We start from the raw sequence: 22,671 nt of genomic DNA on the forward strand, positions 1-22,671 counted from the left end.
TTTCTATGCTTGATCACTGTATGCTCTGGTATAGTTCTGGCCAGAGAGATCACAGCCTGAGGGCTCCATGGTTGTCCTTGGGTTCTGTGTCCCTCCCATGAGGGCAAATGGCCTTCACAGTGCCCTGCTTTCTCTGTGCAGACAAAATCATGACTCTGACTCCATTGGTGACCAGTTTCCTTCAAGGACATCTTATCTCTTTTATGTTTCCCTTCATCATCCCCCACCTTCTCCTGGGAACCATCAGATCAACTGTTTCTGAACAGACACACTGCTTATCTTGATGTTTATGATAAACCAGAAATGGTTTTGATGTTGTGTAATATGCTATTCTGTGCTTTGTCGATGTGAGCAGCTGACAGGAGCAATGAGGCAGGGAAAAAGACCTCTCCAGTTCCCCCAAGAAAATCTCTGCCAGAACCAGAATTCTTGGTCTACAGGTGGTCTTCTGGACTCTTGAAGGTGGTGTTCCACAGTGTTGGTGTAGATGTTAATAGACGATTCATGAGTAGTTTGCCATAAATAAAAGAGAGAAATTCACTCTAGATGGTCTGAAACATCCATTACAATAACATCTTGGTTTAGCACTAGCATTTGCTGAGAAAAAGCCTACTAGGCTGATAAAAGTTTCAGAAATGTCACCAGCCTTTCATTAAAAAAAAGATTAGATCACACATGGAACAATTATTTCCACAGAATTCAACAAGCTGTCCAATGCTTTATGAAACTCTTTTGTAACAGACTGACAGCGAGTAGCGTAATTCATAGTTTTAAGAAATGCACAGGAAATTTTTTCACAATACTTATTTTGAAAAAGATAATATCACTTTTTCTTTGAAAAAAAAAACAAACCAACAATAAAGCACTAATTTTCCTTTTCTGGACAACTTAAATTAAAAGTCATTAATTGATGAATTCAGTTTTGTTTTGTTTTGTTTTGTTTTTTGGTTTTTCACCTTTTATTCAGCCTGTGTGGCCTCTGTTTTGAGCAAATGAATTGGTCACCTGGTGTTATCCACAAACATGACGATGAGACCTCCTCTACCTCACTGACAAAGATGTCAAACAGGATAGACGTAAGGATAGAACCCTCTGGTACCCCAATTGTCATGGGTATTTACTCTTTTAAAACCCATACTGACTGCTCCCAGTAATGTCCTTATTGTGCCCAGAAATGTGCTCCAACAGGACTCCCATCGTGACAGTCCAAGCTGTCAGGCCTGTGGTTCCCTGGGATAATCTTCAGAACTTTTTCCAAAGATGAGGACAGTACTTGCCTTTCTCCAGTCAATAAAGACCTCCTTGGTCTCCACAACTTTGAAGATGCTACAGAATGGATTGGCCAGGTCTCATCACCCTTGAGTTCTTGTGAGAACTGTATAGATCTGAGTTTCCACATTTAATACCTTCTTTGGACACACAATGTTATTTGTTCCTTTTCTTCTTGCACCCTTTTGATTTGAGGAGCTGGTCTCCTGGTAAGTCTATATATTTCCTTAAGTGTTACAGTGGCTATTCTCAGACTGGGGCTCATATGTAATGGCAGATTTTATGTGTTCACCTAAATTTAAGGTTTAATGAAATACATCTGGCAAAATTACATGGCAGTTGGTCTTGGTGCAATAAAACTGTCCTGGGAATATTTAATCTGATAATCAAACATACAGCATTGTAAAAAGAAAAAAAAAAAAAGTCTAATAATGAAGTAACTATATTGGGATGTCTGAAATTTCATTCCAAGCTTTTGTCTCAAAATAAAAAGCAGTTCTACACATAAACTTGACCTAACCATGGTTCCTCATTTATGAAAAACATTGTGAAGTCCTCAAAACATGAACCTCCAAGGCCAAAAGAAGCAGCAAGGTATGTGAGCTGTCAAAATCAATGAGACTACCTCAGAGGATAAAGTTCTTTTTATTGTGAATGAAAGTACTCAAGGGTTAATTCTGTTAAGGGGAGAAATGCCTGACCATTTTCTGTTTGAATATCAACATCACCTTAGAAGTCATGGTGAGTTTCCAGCATAACATTCTCAGGTAGGAATGGTTGGATGGCTTACTTTCCAACCATCCAATCTGGGTAGACAGATGACAAGACTATCTGATATAACTCCAGCTCCAGAATGAGCTTTGTATGGAATTAATTAGGCTTTAACTGAAAGGGAAATCTTTGTGCTCTGCTGCCACATAACTATACATAAGGATGCACTGGTGATTTTTTTTCTACCCTGACCAAAGAGCCTTGTCTGCAAACCTGTCTGTCAGCCACTCACTAGGATACATGGATTTAGTTTGTTCCAGGTACAGGTCTTTGCAGTTGCCTTTGTTGACCTTCATGAGGTTTCCATCAACCCATTTCGTCAGCATGTCAGGGTCCCCCTGAATAGTTGGCCTGCCCTCTCAGTGTACTCAGTATTGAAAAGATGATAAAAAATAAAAATGTTATTTTTTCCTTAAACAAATTGAAATGTAACTGAAACTTCTTGACCAAAATATTTAAATCATATTCACAGAATGGAAGACCCAATAAGGACAATTACCCAAACACTAAAGAAAGATGAAATTAAAAGAAAATACAAAGGCATTTCAAAAACTTACACATAAATAATCTTATCTTTTGGCTGCAATGCTTATGCAATTTAATCCCTGACTTTCTTAAGAGCTAAATTACCCAAAAAGTACTAAAAAGTGTGCTTTCAGGTTCCTCATTTGTTTCTACTATTTTACTACTTCAGCAACTACTGTAATTTGTTCAGTTTCAGATGTTACTGACTGCATTTTGCACTCCATCATCTGAAAGGAAAATTAAAACTTATGTTAGTTTTATACACATGGCTAAGTTAACTTCACTTATGCATGTATAATTCTGAGAATATTTCAACTTTTTTTGCAGATTTCAAGGAAGTATTTCACTTTTTTGTTTTACATATGTACATGTCTCACTGGCAAAGTTCATCCTGCCTACATGGAGAGAAGCAGTCAAACAGGACTATTTGTGGCTCTGTGTATGGGACTGATGTTGGTGACAGTGTGATGTTGGTAACGGCATCCATGCTGCTCTGTGTGACTGGCTGTCTCAGTCTCCTCTCTTCATGTTGGTACATTTGTGCGCCTTGTAGTGGACCTCCCAATGGAAGCATTAACCCCTGTGCCCATTAGACTGGAACAGGAGAAACCTCCTGGGGTAGAAGGGTATTGTGTTTGACTTCCCTTAACAAATTCCCTGCTGATTTTCTTTTGTAGTTCCTCAATATACAGCAAAAGAAAGAGTTTTTCTTTCTTTTGTGTTCCTTATAATTTAAACATTACTTTTAAACGTGCAGTAGAGTTTGCATTTTATGCATTTAATATAAAATGGAAAGAAAACTTACCTGTGGATTTATATCAGGCTGTCCATTAAATGGATTTTTTGGCTTTGGGACTTGTGGAAATGCTGCTTTCCAATAACCAGTTCTGTAAATCAAATGGGACAGAGTAAAACAGAAAAATAAAGTATCCAGCATGTTTCAAAACCAACGCACCCTTGGACAAGCTCTTATCTTCCTCCTCCACAGTATAAGAGAAATGAAAATTGTACATCATCACAGCACAGAATGAATACATATGAAGAAAACACTAACAGTTTCGATGGTAATGATTTTCTTTTTGGTTAGATTCAAAATATTTATTTTCTTCTTTGAAAGAAAAAGGGACTCACTACTGTAATCATATCTAAGTCACTGCAGCCAGTATAAAGTGAATATAAACATTTAAACAAGAAGGAATAACAGACTTTTCTGAATTACCGTATATTTCTATACAAAGTGCATGATAAGGTAGACTATCCTTTTTCTTTCCATTTCTCTTGCACAGTTTATTTCAGGAAGAAATACATACTTCTTATGCATTCTCAGATTAATTTAGCTTGCTAGGACAATTCTAACACATGTTACAAGATCTGTACTGGTAAGTACAACCAGCCTGTGTGTTTGCAGTAAGTACATTTCAAGAAATCAAATTTTTTTGGCAGACAATCTATATGTTGGTAAGCAAGGCTTGAAAAGGTTGGAATCAGGAGAGGCTGTGGAAACTTAGGTTGTCTAATTTGCAGGGAAGGCTAAGAGGTGACCTCACTGTTCCACGCAGCACTCTGAGGAGAGCAAGCAGAAGGAGGTGCCACGCTCTGCTCCTGAGAACCAATTGTTATGGAACAGATGATCTTGAGTGAGATCACAGGACATGTGCAAGAGAACCAGGAGATCAGAACCAGCCAGCGTGGGTTCATGAAAGGCAGGTTGTGGTGAGGTGGGGGTCGGCCTCTTCTCCCGTATAACCAGAAATAGGACAAGAGGGAATGGCCTAAAGTTGAGTGAGGGGATGTCAATTTTGGATGGAAGTTTCTTTTCCAAAAGAGTGCTGAGGTGCTGGAACAGGATGCCCTGGGAGGTGGTTGAGTCACATTTCTTAGAGATGTTCAAGAAACATGTAGATGTGGTACTAAGGGACTTGGTTTAGTGGAGAAATATTGGTGGTAGATAGACAGGTGGACTAGATGATCTTAGAGATCTTTTCTCAACCTTAATGACTCTACAACTCTGTGGTAAGTGATGGAACATAATTAACCTTCTTGCAATGTTAACAGTAGAGGCTCTTAAAAAATGTATGTGAGTCATCCAAAGAGAGACTTTAGGTATCACAGTTATAATGTCTGCCTTGAGAACAACTTTTTGGTTTGGCTTCTATTAGACTGTGAGTGAAAATGTGTTCAGAAGAACCTCTGCATAATTTATTTTCACACAAAATAAAATAGATATAAATCCTATATACCTTTTGCAGAAGCAAACTGTAAAGATAGCTATTGAGAGTGTTGCAACTGCCAGTACAGGTAAAATCCATACTGAAGAAGAAATTTCTTCGTTTCCTGAAAGAGCAACAGTCACGAATCATTGTTAACAAAAAGCAATAGATGCACGGCTGTGTCTAACACATACTTCATACTTGTGAATGTCAGCCAAAAAGGTTTCATCCTGGAACAAAATGCAACTCTTTTTTCTTTTAGCATTTTAGCTGTACATTTTTCCAGGAGAGATTAACACCAAACCTGCTTGTTAGTCCTCAGTGCTAAGCAGGTATGATGCGCTACAGTTTCAAATGTACACATTTTTTTACTGATTTCAAAAGTGAGAATGTTGAGATGAACTAATTATCTCTCTCCTTCTCAGTAATGTGGAATGAAACAAAATGCTTACATACACTTCATATTTTAATTTGTAAGTGCACAGCCATGCGTGAGGTAGATAGCAGGGTAAAGGATGTGTCAGGGTAAAGATTTGTTATTCTTACCAAACTCCACAGCTGCACTCCATTCCCCCCAGTCTTTGTTCACTTTACACATACGGCCAGCTGCTCTTATTTTCACCAGGTTCTTCTTTCTCATGTTGGGATTTTGAACTATGTGGCTTGTAACCATTTCCTAAGCAAACAGACAACATCATGATTGGACTGAGTTTTCGTTGCTGAATGCCTATATGTTGACAATGTGCAAGCTGTGTCTACCAGTGACAGTTTGCAAGGTATGGGAGAACTGCTTGTTAGATCAGACTTCTGCTTTGGAGCAAAAAGTATATTCTTGTTTTTTAAGTATGTAGTATGTATGCATCTATGTGTATACAGCCTATCACTCCATACATTTTGCTGCCTAGAACTTTCAACTTTTCAGCTTTTACATGTTAACCTGTAATTTCTCAAAAATTACATGATCAGTAAGTCTGATTTATTTACTACTTCCCTTCCTCCGCTTACAAAGCAGAAAAATATCTTTAATTGCCTTGTATTAACACTGCTAGAATTCTATAATGCAAAGAATAAACCATAGGCATGTAGCTCATATTCCTATCTTTGTAATAGGGCTCCTTAGGACAAACAGAAGTCCCAGTACAACCTTGTAAAATAAGGAGACTGTGGTACTTAGCTGTACCAGAACTTCACAAAACTTACTGTCTCTTGGATACTTTCAGAACAGGGGTATGATGTGCAGGCTACACTGAGTAGAAGGTGAAGTGTACCTACAGAACAGGCCCCATTCCAACGGGCTTTTTTTGGTCGTTGTGTTTATGTAAGTTAAATTAAATTCCCAGGAGGAGTTTCCTTGGTGCCTCCTTTCCCTTCTGTCACTAATGTGGATCTTCAAATTCTGACCCAAACATTTAAGAGGAAGAAGGAATAGTGTAATATAAAACAGAAGGTTCCACAAAATAGTTGTAGAACAATAACTTTGAATGGAATATCACACATTTCTTCGAATGTGTGATAAGTGACACAAATATCATAATTATTTAGCAGTTAGGTGCATTTAAGAAACTCATAAATAAGAATATTGTAAAGCATAGAACTAATGATAAATACAATTATGTGCTTGACTTTTTACAGCTGACTATGAAACTCACACTGCTGATAAATAGAAAAAGCAAACTTACTTTTGTGTAACTTTGATTGGTCCACTCTGCAGAGCTGCCCTGTAAATCAAGACAAAACTTTTATGATTGCTTTTTATTTGTATTGTTTTGTTAAGATAATCATTTTAATCAACCATCTATCACCTTTCTCTGCATTACTGTCTCATCTACTTCACAGCTTGCTTTGAAGAACTAGTAATTTACCTAATACTTAATTTCTGATATGCCATTCAACTGCAATGCCAAGTTTATACAGAAACTAATTTGTGTATAAAAAAAGTATTTGTATTCCTTAGCACTAGAGCTGAGAAATAAAATGAAATCTTATTTCAGGTTGGTGATTCAATTGAAACACAACCAAAAAAACCCTGGTCTGAATGCAAACAGTAACTTTATTTTTACATACAACAGAAAAAGCCTTTAATATCATAGAATCATAGAATGGTTTGGGTTGGAAGGGACCTTTCTGATCATCTAGTTTTAACCCCTGCTATTGGCAGGGACACCTCCCTCTAGACCAGGTTGCTCAAAACTCATCCAGCCTGGCCTTGAACGCTTCCAGGAAGCATTTTACTGATGCCATGTATGAGAAAGAGACAATCACAGAATTAAAGAAGTACAGGGATTGGAAGGGACCTCTGGAGGCCATCCAGTCCAGCCTCCCTGCTAAGCAGGTTCCCTAATTAAGGTAACACAGGTAGGCATCCAGGTGGGTTTTGGATATCTTCAGAGAAGGAGAATTCACAACTCCTGTGGGCAGCCTTTTCATGGTCACTGTGTTACCCTTTTTGTTTTCTTTCAATGCAAGTAATTTCCAGTTGTAAAAATAAAGCTTAAAAGTTGACTGTAACACAAATATATGTTGGTTGCAGTATATCGCAATGCAAGTAATATTTCTCTATAAAACAATATAAGCAAAATCTCGCTCTCGCTTTATACCTCACAATTGGAAAGCAGTATATTTTGCAGTGCAGTAATTAATGGACTGGATGAAATTAGGAATGTGAAAACTGCTAATAATTACTTATGGAAATATTAGGCAATTTGGACAGCATATAGATTGAAAATTCTTTGCAACCATGTTAAAAAATAAAGAATTCTTTATTGCTTTACTGTGATCTTTCTTTAAGTAAAGTCACACAGAGCTCAGTATGAAGATTTCTTTGCAACAAAGACAAAGGGATTCGAAGAAGCCATGAAGTTTTATAGCAGCAGTCATCTGGGATCAACTGTGAATTAGCAAACCGCCTCCAGCTCTGAACAGTGACTCCAGAGAAGGGCAGCGCAAGCCGCCCAGTGGCCGCCTGGATGCAGTACAGGCAGACTGTTCCCAGTCGCCATCGGCTGCCTGTTGATCGCCTGCCGATAGCGCACCTACTCTCCTTCTAGCAGGAGCCCTCAGTCTCTCACTCCATCCTCACTCCTTTTTTTTTCTCCCAAAGACTTGTCGAGTCTTTCTCCTTTCTCTGTCATTTGTTTTCTTTTACTTAACATTATACATTATATCTTCAGCTGCTATAGAATCATAGAACCATAGAACCACGAAGGCTTGAAAAGACCCATGGGATCACCCAGTCCAACTATCCACCCATCACCAATAGTTCTCACTAAACCATGTCCCTCAACACAACATGCAAACGTTCCTTGAACACCTCTAGATCTGGTGACTCCACCACCTCCCTGAGCAGCCCAAAGCTAGTTACACTTTGAATGTACAGAAATTTCAGCCTCTCTGTCCATTCATATTGCTTAACCAAATTACCATTTCTTTGCTTCATATTTGCAGCCCAGCTCTGTCCTATCACAGAGATGCAGTCAGCACTGGAAAGAAGCAAGCCTCAGCAAATGAAAGAACTTTTTCTGAGTTTTGTCACAGCCAAATCTGTAATATGTTCAAGCTGTGATTAAACATCCTTCTCCTCTTAGTCCCATGTACTCATAGACCCCGAGTGTATCTTCAGCAATAGGTTACCCAGAAGAAGAAGGATAAAATGGGGCAGTACAGCTTCACAAGGTGTAAGAAAGGCATGACAATGAAAAATAATGCTGCATATGAGGAAGTCTACACAATATGAAAGATTTTCTTTTTACCCATGTGTATTAGAAAATTCTAAAATGTTTGTCAGTGTTTGACATAGGTATAGAAATTCCTCTTACCTTGGATGTTATTTCGATTTCATATTTAAAACATCTGTCTTTGTTAGAGTGATTTATTTGGGGCTGTTGCCACTGAATAGTGCAAGAATCTGAACTTTCGTTACAACTGACAGTGACATTCGATGGAGGCATAAGTTTTTCTGAAATGATAAATTCAAGCATTCAAATATTTAAAATCACTTAGTAGTTTTTGATTTGATTAAATCTTCTGTTAAAAGACCAGAGTTCCCTATATCCTGTCTCCAGGAAAAGAAGCATGGACAAAGCCAGGGAATGTGGTTCAGAGGGAACTATCTGAGCTTTGCCAATTGTAAAAATAATTTCATCATATATGAAAACTTGGGATGTTTTGTACACATATTCATTTCTTTAGTTAAGGGTATGTTTTCCACATATAGTATCTCCACTGGCAAAGCAGAAGAGCAATTGCTCAAATAGGCTTATCCCAAAGGATCTCTCTAGTTGAAATGTCTTTGGCCATCACTGAAAAAGACAGTGGTGTGAAACGCCATCTCCAAAATTCCATTGATGTCTATGTAATTCAAGTAGATTGCTAAAAAAAGCTGAGAAGGGCTACAGCTGTGAAGCAAACTTGAATGGAAGAACTGCTGATGCACACCATGTATTTCTCCCAGCGCAATGTTTATGCTGTATGATACATGTCAAATAATGGAGTTATTCCATATAAGAAAGGATGAAAAAGCAGTGGCTACAAAGAAAACCACCTTTAGTATAATAATCAGCTAAATGAGTTGACAGACTGGGTAACACATTTCACTTTAGCTGCACAAGTGAAGATGAAACTAGGGATTTCAGTGAGAATTTTGGAACTCTGGTACCAACATCCAATGGACTCGAATACCTGCACAGTGTTTAGGTAAATGACACTCATGCCATAAAATCCTCACTCTCAATGTAAGAATTGTTAGGGTGGTCAGACTTCTCTTAACAATTATTTCAGAATGTTACTACTTCCTCTTGTGGTCTATTTTCAAACTATATTTTTGCCAGCCTTGAGGATAAGACCAAATCTTTTCAGAAAACAGGAAGAACTGTCATGTGGGGAGACGGTTCTGTCTGAGTGCAGGTTCTGTCTCAGGGATAAATGCTCTATAACCAAAAACAGAAATAAAGACAGAGATACATTATTTACTCACCGATTGTATATAGTTCAATATCTGTGTCATAGAACTGGATCAGGGTATTTTTGCTAGACCCATTCACCAAAAAGTAGGATCTCTCTATCTTCACGTTTTTGAATCTACATCCCACATGTCTACCATTTTCATCTTTAATGTAAAGCTCACATTCCATTACGTCACCATATCTATAGATAACATAACATATATACACATATCAAGGAGCTTTGGTTAAACACGGGCACTGTGATGTGTAAAGTGAGAATTCAAGATTCAATAAGACCTACTCACCTTGAGTTCTGCCAGTAGAGATAATACTGGGTATCTCCTGGAGCATTCCTGCCTGCCTGCCAAGTGCAGTTCATGAGGGAAATGTCATAAATCACACAGGAGAAGTTCTCAATGGCTGACCCATTAATGCCTGAAAACATAGCAATGTCTGTTATGAGGAAAAAATGTGTGGATAGCTCCAGGCTGGAGAATATTAGCACATGCTTAGGTACAGAAGATACCTGCAACTCCAGATAATTATTGTTTTAATTAGGAATGATAAACTTCATTTTACATAGCTGCACTGGAAGGTATTTAGACTGATAGATATTGTGAAGAATCTTATGTAGTTATATCCTCCAAAGATATGACTGAAGTTGTATAATATAGGATTAGGCTCCATGAAAACAAGTCTGCCACGATGCAAGCTGACAACTTAAGTGGCCACCTTTATTCCTTGAATTACTCTGATTTTGGAGTTTAACATCACTTCACTATATCACAAACACTACAAAGAACTCTTTAACTCCTAGCCCCAACAAAGGCTAATAAGAAGAAATGTGTCTTTTTAAAAGAAAGGATGACTTAGCCCTCCTTTTATAAGGAAACAGCAATTTCTTTGAGATTGATGAGACAAGAAGTAGAGTCACTTTGTATATTCACATTCCATGTTACTTAAATGGGCAAATAGTGCACCCCATTATCTTAACACTCTTGTATCTGTTCTCCCTGTCATATAAAAAAGGGCAAATTCAGACATTTTCTTCTCATAGATTGGACACTACAAAGTGACACCATGAGTTATGCTGTTATGGAATTCAAGGTGTCACACACAACTTGAAGAATTTATAAACAACAGCCACAAACCTGTTTCAACTCAATTTTGAATAATATAGGAAAATTAAGCTAATAAAACATTCAGAAGAGAATTCGCAATTAAGAAAATGTCATCAAGCAAGACATTAACCATGGGCAAGACATTTACTGACTTTCCTACAAGTTGTAGGAAAATACTTTACTTGTCCAACAAACATTGTCATAAGGATGTAGACAAGAAACTGTCCATTTACAGGAAATAGAAGTAAGGAAGAGGGCATTTCATGCTTTTTTTTTACACTTGGGCCCATTAGAAGTGTGCAAATCCTTACCCAAAGTCTTCTGCATTACCTTGAGGAATATACTTGCATGTGACTGAGTATGTACTGTTTGTGCTCTCTGCTATTACCGAAAAGTTTGCCCCATTGTGCAGAGGAAATACTAGGTTTCTTACAAAGATGCAATTTGTCTTCTTTCCCTGAAAAATGACGTTCAAGAGGTTAATTTTCACTTTTTCAACTAATGGTTTATGTAACACTCCCTGTAGAATGCCTGTGCTTTCTTTCTAACAGTGGGCCCACTACTAGAGTGAAGTAAGTACTGCTGTCTCCCTGAGACAAAGAGCTCCCTTCCTAGAAATTTTGGATAATGAACATTTATCAGCATGAGGTGAGGACTCTGATGCTTCCCTTTGGAAAATCACATGACAGAGTAGTGCGAACAGTAGGAACTCCTCCTCTCTTTCCATCCATGGCATAGAAAATCTTCTGAACTTCCTAAAAATGGAGTGTATGTTCTTTCATAAAAATCAACAGATGGCTGCAATGTACTTTATTCTCCTTTCAAAGTCAAAAGGAGATAGCTCACAAATGACTGCTTGGGTAAGGAGATGGCTTGAGGTTAATCTCCAGTATTATTAGATTTCTTAATGTTAGCAGCCAATTTGAACAAATCATATAAGTGCCTCATCTATTTAGTAGCAAAGGACACAGATGTTTGCATCTAAGATGCATGGGGTACAGCAGGAGCTGTACCTCTCTATTGGCTTCTATCAGAGTTTTGAATGCTAAGGTTTCCATGCTTAGATGCTTGAAATGAGGTGACAACTCTATTCTAATCTGTGATCATTGCTAGATGCTAGAACTACATGGAGTTTTAAAGGATTCTCCAAAAGACAGACTTCTGGAAACTGATTACAGAAACAGTAAATGTGGTATATATTTTGCATATTGACACAGCAGCATAGTAAAAAATGCTTATTCCTTATTTGCGCAAAAATGGGTGTCAAAACCAATATTTCCTGATACAGTTCCTGTTCCTGAACTGCACTTTTGAGATAACCTTCTCAGTCTGATGCACAAGAGATACTGACCAAATAGACTGTGACATTACTGCAGCTTTGGTGTCTAGAGGAAGAGAATTTGGTGAATACTGGAGTAATGTATGCATTCAGAAAAAAATAATAATCCTAAGAGAGCAACTTTATGACTTGCTTTGAAGAACCTGTCTGTTTTCAAAAGAAATCCTATTTTGGTTATTACACGTAATTACAAGATGGGAAAAGGTTTAGCTTGCTATCCTCTCTGTGTAAGAGCTGAAAACAGACCAAACTAGACAACCTTTCTATAAATTCAGAACATTGTCCATGTAATCCATTCCGAGTTCCATGTCTCCTGTCAGCTATCAAAAGTGTATCAAAAAGTGTAGTGGTTTATCTCTGTTGATACTTTACATAGAAAATTTACCTGTATTTTGACCGTATTATTGTCTACTGTCATAAAACAATTGTATTTAGTGAAATTCATGGTGCTGATCCAACTCAGTTCTGTTTTCCACCAATTCAGCGTCAAATTTTGGATGGGTGAATCTGACATTTCCCCTGAAATTATCACATAATAGGATTGGTTAAGTTCAGATTTTTGGGGTACAGAGGTTACTACTTACCAGATCTAAGACAAAGCGCAACAGGAGGACAAATATGTCTAAAGAGAAATGTCTTACACTTCACCTAAGAGGATATCTGCAGGAAGTGTTCTACTCACAGTTTGTGCACTGCCAGTCATCATACATCTGGGCAACCAGCAGCATCCAGTGTGTCATGAAGATGAGTCCAAGACAAGCAAGCATTTTTTCTTCCTTGGAGACAGAAAGCAGCAAAAGTTGTCTGGTGTGACAGATGTCAGAGAGAACTGCTCTCCTCTGAATTGGTCTGGTCTGGTCTGCTCATTTTACTTGCTTCCAAGCTATCTGCCTGTCTCAAAAGAAAAATTAGGTACGAAGAGGGGTGGGGATGTAAATCAGGTCACTAGAACAGAGCCTGTATGTAATGTCCCAGTGCTTGTAGGAGACTGATGTGCTAGTTAGAACCCACAGTCTTGTGTTTTGGTGAAGGAGGATGACTCACCCTTTTGTATGCAGTACACCAGGGTTGGTGTGATGTTGGTGGCTATGGAAACACCTGAGTATGGCCACGAGGGTATTAGATATACTGCCACTCAAAAGGAGTCCCAGCTCAGGTGCCTTTACACTAATGTATGTAGCATGGGTAATAAACAGGAGGAGCTGGAGGCCATTGTGCCGTTGGAAAGCTATTATATAGTCACCATCACAAAAACATGATCCTTGAGGTCCCTTCCAACCCGGGTAATTCTGTGATTCTGTGTGATTCTGTGTGACCCACACAGCTGGAGTGCTGAGCTACTGGCTACCAACTTTTCAAAAGAGGTAGGCAAGACAGGAAAGGCAGTGGTGTAGCCCTCTGTGTTAAGAAAGACTGTGAATGTATTGAAATTAATGATGGTAATGATAGGGTGAAGAGCTTATGGGTCAGAATAAAAGCAAAGGCTAATAAGACTGATATTACTGTGGGAGCCTGCTATAGACCACTCAGCCAGGATGAAGAGGTGGACAAGGCACTTTATAGATAGTTGAATGAGGTCTCAAGGTCACTCCCCCTTGTTCTTGTGGGGAACTTCAACTTCCCAGACATCTGCTGGGATTTATAATACAGCAGGTAAGGAACAGTCCCAAAGGTTCCTAGAATGCATGGGAGATAACTTCCTGTCATGGCTGGTGCAGGAGCCAGTGGGGGGAAGCAAAACCCTGGACCTGCTGTTTGTTAACAGAGAAGGTCTTGTGGGGGATGTAAAGGCTGGAAGCCATCTGGGGCAGTGATCATGAGATGCTAGATTTCTCAGTCCTTGTTGAAGCATAGAGGGGAGTCAGCACAACTGCCACCTTGGACTTCCAGAGGGCAGACTTTACCCTCTTTAGGACCATGGTTGAGAGGATCCATTGGGAGGTAGTTTTGGAGAGCATGGGAGCCCAGGAAAGCTGGGAATACTTTAAGGAAGTTATTTTAAAGGTGCAGTAACTGACCATCACCAAGTCACAGATGATGAACTGACAGGCAAAGAGGATGCACTGGCTAAACAGAGACCTTTGGCCGGAACACAAGAACAAAAGGAAGTTTATGGTTTCTGGAAGAGTGGGCAAGCTACTTATGAGGATTACAGGTATGCAGTGAAGCTGTGCAGGAGAAAATTAGAAAAGCCAAAGCCCAGATAGAACTGAACTTGGCCACTAAGGTAAAGGATAAATAAATATTTTTATAAATGCATCAACAGCAAGAGAAGGCTAGGGAGAATCTCCATCTCATGTTGGATGCTGAGGGCAACTTAGTGACCAAGGATCAGGATAAGGCTGAGGTACTTAATGCTTTCTTTGCCTCAGTCTTTAACAGTAAGACTTGTTACTCCCTGGGAAAACAGCCCCCTGCGCTGGTTGATAGGGATGGGGAACAGAATAAGCCCTGCATGATCCATGATGAGATGGTTTTGGACCTGCTCTGGAAGCTGGATGCTCACAAGTCCATGGGGCTGGATGGACTGCACCCTAAATTGCTGAGGGATTTGGCGGATGTGGTTGCCAAGCCACTCCATCATTTTTTGGCAGTCCTGGCTAACTGGGGATGTCCCAGTGGATTGGAGACTGGTGAACGTGACACCCATCTTCAAAAAGGCTGGAAAGATGATCCTGGTAGCTACAGGCCATCAGTCTCACCTTGATGCCCAGGAACCTATGGAATCTTGGAGCCATCATGGACCAGTTAAAGGTAAATGAGGGGATCAGGCCCAGCCAGCACGGGTTTACAAATGGTAGATCCTGTCTGACAAACCTGATTTCATTTTATGACAAGATGATCTGCTTAGTGGATGAAGGTAAGGCTGTCAATGTGGTCTACCTGGGCTTCAGTAAGGTCTTTCACACTGTCCTCCTCAACATCCTCATGGAGAAGCTGGCTGCCCATGATTAGAATGGGTGTACGCTCTACTGGGTGAAACAATGGTTGGATGGCAGGAATCAAAGAGTTGTGGACAAGGAGTTAAATCTATTTGGCAGCCAGTCACAAGTGGTGTCCCGCAGGGCTTGGTACTGGGGCCACTTCTATTTGACATCTATATTACTGATCTTGATGAGGGGATTGAGTGCACCCTTAGTAAGTTTGCAAATGACACCAAGTTGGGAGGGAGTGTTGATCTGCCCAAAGAGAGAAAGGCACTACATAGGGACCTGGATAGATGGGCGAAGGTAAACTGTATGAGTTTCAATAGGGCCAAGCGTCAGGCCCTGCATTTTGGTTGCAACAACCCCAGGCAACTTGACAGGCTTGGGGAGGAGTGGCTGGAAAGCTGCCTGATGGAAAGGGACCTTAGTGTACTGAAGGACAGTTGGCTGAATATGAGCCAGCAGTGTGCCCTGGCAGCCAAGAAGGCCAATGGCATCCTGGCTTGTATCAGGAATAGTGTGGTGAGCAGGACTAGGGAAGTAATTCTGCCCATGTACTCGGTGAGGCCACTGGTGAGGCCTCACCTTGAGTACTGTTTTGGGCACCTCAGTACAGAAAAAATACTGAAGTGCTGGATCAGGTCCAAAGAAGGGCAACAAGGCTTGTGAAAGGTTTGCAGAATATACCCTGTGAGGAGAGGCTGAGAGAACTGGAGCTGTTTAGTCTGAGGAAAAGGAGGCTGAGGGGAAACCTTATTCCAGTATCTGGAATATATATATATATATAATATATATATATATATATATATATAATATATATATAATATATATAATACCAGATATTCCAGTATCTGAAAGGTGCTTACAGCGCGAGCAGAGTTGGTCTCTTTTCACTGGTGACATGTGACAGGACAAGGGGAAATGGCCTCAAGTTGCACCAGGGTAAGTTTAGGTTGGATATCAGGAAAAACTTCTTTACAGAAAGGTTTGTTAAGCACTGGAATAGGCTCCTCAGGGAGGTGTTTGAGTCACCATCCCTGGACGTGTTTAAAAATCATTTGGATGTGGTGTTCAGGGACATGATTTAGTGGAGAGTTGTTAGCTGTGGTAGTGTGGTTTGGTTGTAGTTGGACTCAATGACCTTAAGGTCCTTTCCAATCTGTATGATTCTATGATTCTATTCTATGATTCTAATTCTTGAGCAAGAAAAGATTGTATGGACATTTCAAGCAGCCAGAGTATCTTTAAAATGGATGGTAACAAAATCAACAAAGTTGTTTTTCACTGCAGCAAAATAATTTATGTGATGTTTTATAATGCTGTTGATTTGGGAACCGTTCCAGAAATTCTACGTACATTCACCCGATGACTGCTGTCTTAATGTCTAAAGATTATCTATCAGGATAAGTAGACCTCAAGCATGTGAACAAACAGCCGCAAACAGAAAACATCTGAATTCTTCACCACAAAATCAATTTGCTCTAGATACTCAGTGATCAGTATGTTAAGTTTGGTTAAGGAACTTTCTTAGCAGGCAGTAGATATCTCACTTGTAAAAATCTTTATTCCACTCAGCTCATGTATTTCTGTCAGCTTTTGAGATTATGCCTGGGTCATCGTCCCTCCAGCCCCTGGCTTCCTATATTTATTTTAGAGCATTACCAGATAACCCCATAAACAGAACAGAAAGGCAAAACCAGACCTACCTTGTATTTGAAAACTTCTTTGTTTCATTTATCCTTGTATCATAGTCTTGAGGCTCAGAGAAGATGGAAAGACTTCCAATTGCAATGGTTATACAGCTACAAATAGGGCTGCCTCCTTGTCTCTTACGTTTTAGGGAACACTCATATCATCGGAAATGTTGCAAGATGTGATGCTCATCACTTCCCTTCCGACTGTTACAAAATCAAGAATCTTGACAATTTTAAAACCCACATTTCATGCAACATGAACAAGTAGTTAGCCGGTTAAATTTTCTTTGGTGTTGTATAGAATCCGCTAATACTTTGGAATCCAATGAATATGTAAAACCATTTCCTCTTACAGAGATTTCTCTCTGGCTGTAAATAATTCTTAGTAGTACAAAGCAGAACTCAATACAAAGCATATCTTCCCATAGACCAAGCATGCTTCCCCTGGTGCTCAAGGACCAGGTCCCATCCAACAGCATGACCAGGAGCAGGCAGCGGGGGATATGGGGGCACTCCCACTTGCCTGGACAAGAGACAATGGTGGGCTCAGTTGGGCAGGGGCCATGTCAGGGCCAGGCAGGGCTGTAGTGAGCTGGAGCTTGGCTATTCTGCAGTCTCGCCGCTGGTGGCCCCTGTGGTGATATTTTAAGGAGAATGGAGTGGAGAAAGTGCCTGGGACAATAAAATTAGAGCCATAGCAAATGCCAGGGAGAATCTAATAGGGTTTTGAAAACTGAAGGAAGACAGAGTTTTTGTGCATCTGTCTCTCTCTCCCCTTTCTCCTTGAGAGGTATCCTTTGTCTCCCTCCTTCAATAGCATAGTTCCTAGATTGTTTAGTAGTCTCCCACCCCATTCCTGCAGCAGATACCTCCAAAGCAGGAGCTCTGCACCCCTTCTGGCACCTCACACTGCAGGAGAAGAGAAGGAAAAGTGTTTAGGTGAGCCCAGAGATTAGACTGTAAAGGAAGAAGGCTGGAATAAATTCCACCGAAGTTGTATTAGTTGATCCTGCACCACTTTAAAAATGGTGTTTAAGGTCAGCTGATGCTCTGAGGGGGCTGTATCTTCAATGCCTACAGACATTTCCTGGGAGAAGCAGTGGGAGCACAAGCCCATATATGGCTGTGGCTGGATGGCTATACAGTGCCTGTATGTGACTCAGATGTTCATCACACGGGTGCAGACGTAGTGGGATGCTGGACAATTGCATTTTCTGTGTGCCTAAATTTGGTTCTGGGAAGTGCTATCAGCTTCCAGATTTCGAGCCCTCCCAATTACGGGGCTCAGAATGAGTGAATAAATAGAAACACATCCATGAAGCACTGGAGTCTTTTTCTCCAGTGCAACTCCACTCCACTAGGTGGTTACTTGAGCCTCATGCTCTGACTCTGAAGGGCTCTCAAGCCCACAGCAAAAAGCGGAGGAGCAACACACTCTGGTACTTTCTGAGATTATGCATCTAAGCAACACATTGAGGAAGTAGGGGTTTTGAGGTTTTGGGGTGCAAATACTCCTTTTTCTTTTCTTTTTCTTTTTCTTTTTTTTTCCTTTTCTTTTTTCTTTTTTTTTTCTGTAACTAGAATATACTGTAGGAGAACAAGCCAAACAACCCACAAGAACAGTGCTGTTACCGCCACAAAGGAACTCTGTTACCCAGGGGATTTCTTTGCTTATCTATATTTAGGGCAAATCCTTCCTGAGATTTAAAAACTGTAAACAAATTAAAAAAACAATAAAAATCACTAAGCAAAACTGTTGCAGTTGGTGATATTATCAAAGCCTTGAAGTCCAAGAAACCTGTGTGGAGTGGCCTCACTGTAACCCAGTAGATGAAGAATAACAGGCTCTTTCCAGAAGTAATGGAGAGCAGAGATAATGAGAGTGTTCTTTTAGTTCTATGAGGATCCTGCCACTGCCAGATCAGAATCAACCTTCCTAGAAAATCCTAAAGCTTGAAGACTATTTCATTCATCCAACAGCAATAGGAGTGCTCACATGTCTAAACAAGTGCCCACTGTCCAAACATTTTTTATGGCAATATGTTGCAGCTTTTGTATAGATTGCAACTTTAGAAATAGGAGTCAACTCTCTTCTTGGTACTTGCACTACTTCCTTTTTTTTCAGAAAATAATATATAGCAACAGGAGACCAGAATACAAGACTTCTGTCTGTGTGAACATCTGAATCACACAGTTAGGTTACACAGCCTGATCACCCTTTTCCTTACTTGATGATCATTACTTTGGGCCTTTGCCCAAGAACAGGAAACGGATGTTCTAACCCCACCTTCTCCCACCTCCACTGTCTCATGTTGTTCTGTTGGTTTCATCAGTACATTAGAAGTGAATTCCAGATTTCTGAAGGGGCTTTGCAGCCTCACCATCTTTCCTAGTGAAAGCAAAGGGGCTGTAAATAAATAGTCCACTAATGGTTGTGACTGTGAAACAGAATAGAGAGAATTCAGTAGACATGACATGTTTTCAATTCTGTAGTAAGTTTTGGGTTTAGTTGGACATTTGTGATGCAGGAGTTCTTATTGTTAATAAGTTATAATTTAAAGAGCACGTTCCTTCTCAACTTCTATTTTTAAAGTTATACAAAAGAAATTGTTGATAAAAACTTATTTAGAAACACGAAATTAGAAAAATCTGGCTTCAAAGGAAACCTCTTGATCACACGGGGCTAGTGGATGTTTATCATCATCACTGAATTTTGTCTACTAGGATGGGATTTCAGCTGCCTGAAAAGACTTTAACCATTCTGAAATCTGGTGGAAGGGCAACATGGCAGGGTATGGAGAATTAGAGAGATCATCAGGAATCACGTTTTAATACAGATGCTGAACGGGCCAAATACAGAAGGTACTCAGCTGGATTTGTAACTCATCAAAGAAGAGTTGGTCAAGGATGTGACAGTCAGTTGCAATCCTGGCTGCAAGAACTGTCATGTGGTAGACTTTAAGATACTGTGGGAACGGAGGAAGGCAAATAGCATAATATATATCATTAGGATATCAGTAGGATATCATTAAAGTAGTGCTTAGCTTGCCTGCCAGCAGCCTAGATTTATCTTCTATATCCTCTTCTTACTGTGTTTTGGATGTCATGACACAGACTACAGCTCCTCCCTTCGAGGCCCAAGTAACAGTTCTTGACATCTTTGCCCTACACAAATTCTTCCATGACAGAGCCATCCTCTCATAATTCATGGATTCAGATCTCATTGGTCTGTCCCCCCACTTGCTTCCTTCTGACACTGGGGATTTCCTATGCTGAAGAAGCTGTCTTGGTGCTTGTCTGATGGACCTGCTTTACATTGTGGCATGACTCAAGGCACATTTCCCTCCAGTCAGGGCTATACTCTAGGCAGAAGTGAAATTCCCATTGGAAGCTCCAGTTCAATGAAAAGAAACTCATGATTCTTCAGTTAAAGGTATCCATACTGAGCCTTTCTTTGTAAATATGGCATTTTTTTTTTTCTTAACATTGTCAGCACCTCTCCTGTTTCATGAGGATGCAATTTGAACATGCAAATCATTTGAGATATTCTGGTGTGCCAGGGTTTGTTTTGTGGTTCTGCTTTTGTTTGCTTGTATGCTTTATACTTGGGTTTTTGTTTTTGTTTTTTTTTTTTGTTTGTTTGTTTTTTCTTTTTCCTTTATTTATTTAATCTATTTATTTATTTATTTATTTATTTTCCTGGTATAAACACAGACAAAAAGTATCAAATTCATTTCAGAAGTAGCTGCTTTAGTAATTTCAGAAAAGGCATTGGAAAAGCCAGTCAGGAATAAAATTGAACAGAATTACTTAGTAGGCATAGGAGATCTTCAGTATTTATTCTGGAGGGAAGACTTCAGATAATGCTCCTTACTAATTAGAGTATTCTACTAGTTGGAGTATATAACTCAAAATACTTACAGAAATAATATATTATTTCCAAGCAAATTATACAGAGGTTTTTTTTAATGGCAGACTATAGAAGACTGACATGATCAGGCAATGCTGTATCTCTGCTTACAAGATGGAGGATATAAAAAACCTGTAAATAAATGCCAGCAAGTATATATATAATCATTTGCATGAAAAAACAAAACTCTCTTATCTTGCACGCCATTATGCTGCTTCTTCAACAATTGTTATTTCTTCAGTTTCGTGCTTAATGAATTGATTCTCTGTCTGATAAAAGAAAAATAAAATATTTTGTTACCATTTTATGCATGAGATTGATCACTAGTTTATAATTTGAAAATGTTATTATTCAAATTGTTATTATTTAATTATTATATAGAAGATGTAGTGGGACTCTGACAGTGAGAGGACTGCAGTAGATGAGTATATATCTTCCCTTCCTGATGAGCTCCCCAGAAAGGATCAAAGGACTTTCAGACTGAAAGGCAACTCTGGATGGGAAAGCTCATGTGACTAAGGAAATGAAAGTAGGATTTATAGAAGCTTCCAGCATGTCCTTGTAGGCATGTTTTTGCTTCCAGACCTGCTCATTGCCAGCTAAAATACTCTCTGACTTGTAGCAACTTTTGCTCAATGCTCTCCAGACTGGAAGTTCTCCCATTTTTACTTGTGATATTTTCCTTGTTCTCATGAGTCTCTTAAGCGCTCTACATAGATCAGAACATCTCAGCTTGCTGCTGTACTTTTTTTTGCTTGCTGTACCCTAGAAAATTCTCCTCCTTCAGCAGTATTGTCAAAATACATGGTCTCAACATCTGCTACGAGAGAAGTATTTTTAACCAGAAGTAAATTTCAATGTCTCTCCCTCTGCATCGCTACCAGCAGTCTGAATCTACATTATTACTGTACTGAAAAGCTTAGGCTGTGGAGAGCTGGGTGAAATTGTTTATTTAGCCAATATCAAATATCTCTGAATAGAAAAAGAGAACCAAGAGAATTATTTGCATACAAAGCTCATCTTTCGATACCCCCAACAGAAGAAAAAGAAAGAATTATATCTTGTGCTTATAAACATTTTCCTGACATTTAGTTCATACAGTTGAGACTGCAATGGATCCTCCTTTCCAGATAATTTCAGGGAAATGGAAAGAAAACATACCTGGAAATTCACTGGAGAGATATCATGGAATGGGTCTTTTGGCTGTAGTACAATAGCAGGTACTGTTTTCAAATAAATAGTTCTACAAGGTCAAAAAAAAGGTGGAGAAGAAAAGACTCAATATACACATTTATAAAAATGCATTCTATTATTACAACACCGAGGCCTTATTTTCTCTCTGAGACAAACATAATGAAAAAGTATCTAAAATTTACATGGGTCTAAGCCAGTGGCATCAGTTCATTGTTCAGAATTTGGATTATTGCAGCTTATTTTATGACTTATTAAAGAGTTACGGGAAGTTGCCATTCTTTATCCTCTAAAACAGAAATATCCTTAAGCCAAGGAAATGATTTTACTTGCCACCGTCAACATGGCAGTACCCAAAGGCAGGAACTAAAGAGGAACTGATCTAAGACCTTATACCTCAGTTGGAAGGGGTTGTGCTATATTGATCAAGTAGTTAAAAAACATTTGGAATCAGATATACTTGAGGCTCTATGGCTAGGAGGTCATGATACCTGCTATAATTCATTATCACCTTTCCCCCTGTCTCCTCTGCTTAAAAGATATCATAACATTTCTGCTGGGAAGAAAAGAAGTTATTTCACAGTAGAATGCAGTATACAAGTTTTGCACAAGAAAGAAGACTTACATGATGCACATGAAAAGTACGAGACTTGCTGCTATTGCTGATATCAGAAGTAATGTGTATGATGAAGTAGATGTCAGTTGTTCTCTTCCTGAAAGACAATAATCATCAAAGTGTTTAGTATCACAAAATAGAAAGGAATATAAAGCATT

At 39.3% G+C, this 22,671-nt stretch overlaps 2 protein-coding genes across 15 annotated transcripts in view; both read right to left on the bottom strand.

The window, feature by feature from the left end:
* Positions 1 to 1,895: 1,895 nt before the first annotated feature.
* On the bottom strand, positions 1,896 to 16,949 carry LOC107306196 (granulocyte-macrophage colony-stimulating factor receptor subunit alpha-like). 6 transcript variants are annotated; one of them, XM_015849138.3, is made up of 12 exons: positions 16,809 to 16,949; positions 12,858 to 12,951; positions 12,561 to 12,694; positions 11,167 to 11,293; positions 10,021 to 10,150; positions 9,748 to 9,917; positions 8,591 to 8,730; positions 6,455 to 6,493; positions 5,322 to 5,451; positions 4,806 to 4,899; positions 3,371 to 3,452; positions 1,896 to 2,792 (listed from the first exon to the last, which is right to left on the bottom strand). In XM_015849138.3, the coding sequence occupies exons 2-12, from the start codon at positions 12,940 to 12,942 to the stop codon at positions 2,718 to 2,720; spliced, it is 1,206 nt and encodes a 401-aa protein (XP_015704624.2). In that variant the 5' UTR covers positions 12,943 to 12,951; positions 16,809 to 16,949; the 3' UTR covers positions 1,896 to 2,717. The 6 variants fall into 6 exon arrangements, with proteins under 6 accessions (XP_015704624.2, XP_015704616.2, XP_085407419.1 ...); XM_015849130.3 differs by having other exon boundaries at positions 12,858 to 13,066; positions 16,809 to 16,941; XM_085551293.1 differs by lacking the exon at positions 9,748 to 9,917.
* Positions 16,950 to 20,525: 3,576 nt separating this feature from the next.
* The window catches only part of LOC107306192 (granulocyte-macrophage colony-stimulating factor receptor subunit alpha-like), a 51,057-nt gene continuing 48,911 nt past the window's right edge, over positions 20,526 to 22,671 (bottom strand). For 6 of the 9 annotated variants that reach the window (XR_014947638.1, XR_014947628.1, XM_085551351.1 and 3 more), the window contains 3 exons: positions 22,523 to 22,610; positions 21,868 to 21,949; positions 20,526 to 20,975 (listed from right to left, as the gene is read on the bottom strand). Coding sequence is in view for 5 of the 9 variants with exons in the window: in XM_085551351.1 (XP_085407477.1) it covers positions 20,913 to 20,975; positions 21,868 to 21,949; positions 22,523 to 22,610 (233 nt within the window). In the remaining 4 variants the exon portion in view is untranslated. Of the gene's footprint in view, positions 20,976 to 21,867; positions 21,950 to 22,522; positions 22,611 to 22,671 lie in introns of those variants that run through there. The other 3 variants (XM_032441484.2, XR_014947636.1, XR_014947632.1) reach the window with 3 other exon arrangements.

The sequence above is a fragment of the Coturnix japonica genome, chromosome 1 (genome assembly GCF_054131305.1).
Source record: "Coturnix japonica strain WE chromosome 1, WE-NBRP24, whole genome shotgun sequence".
NCBI classification, from domain to species: Eukaryota; Metazoa; Chordata; class Aves; order Galliformes; family Phasianidae; genus Coturnix; species Coturnix japonica.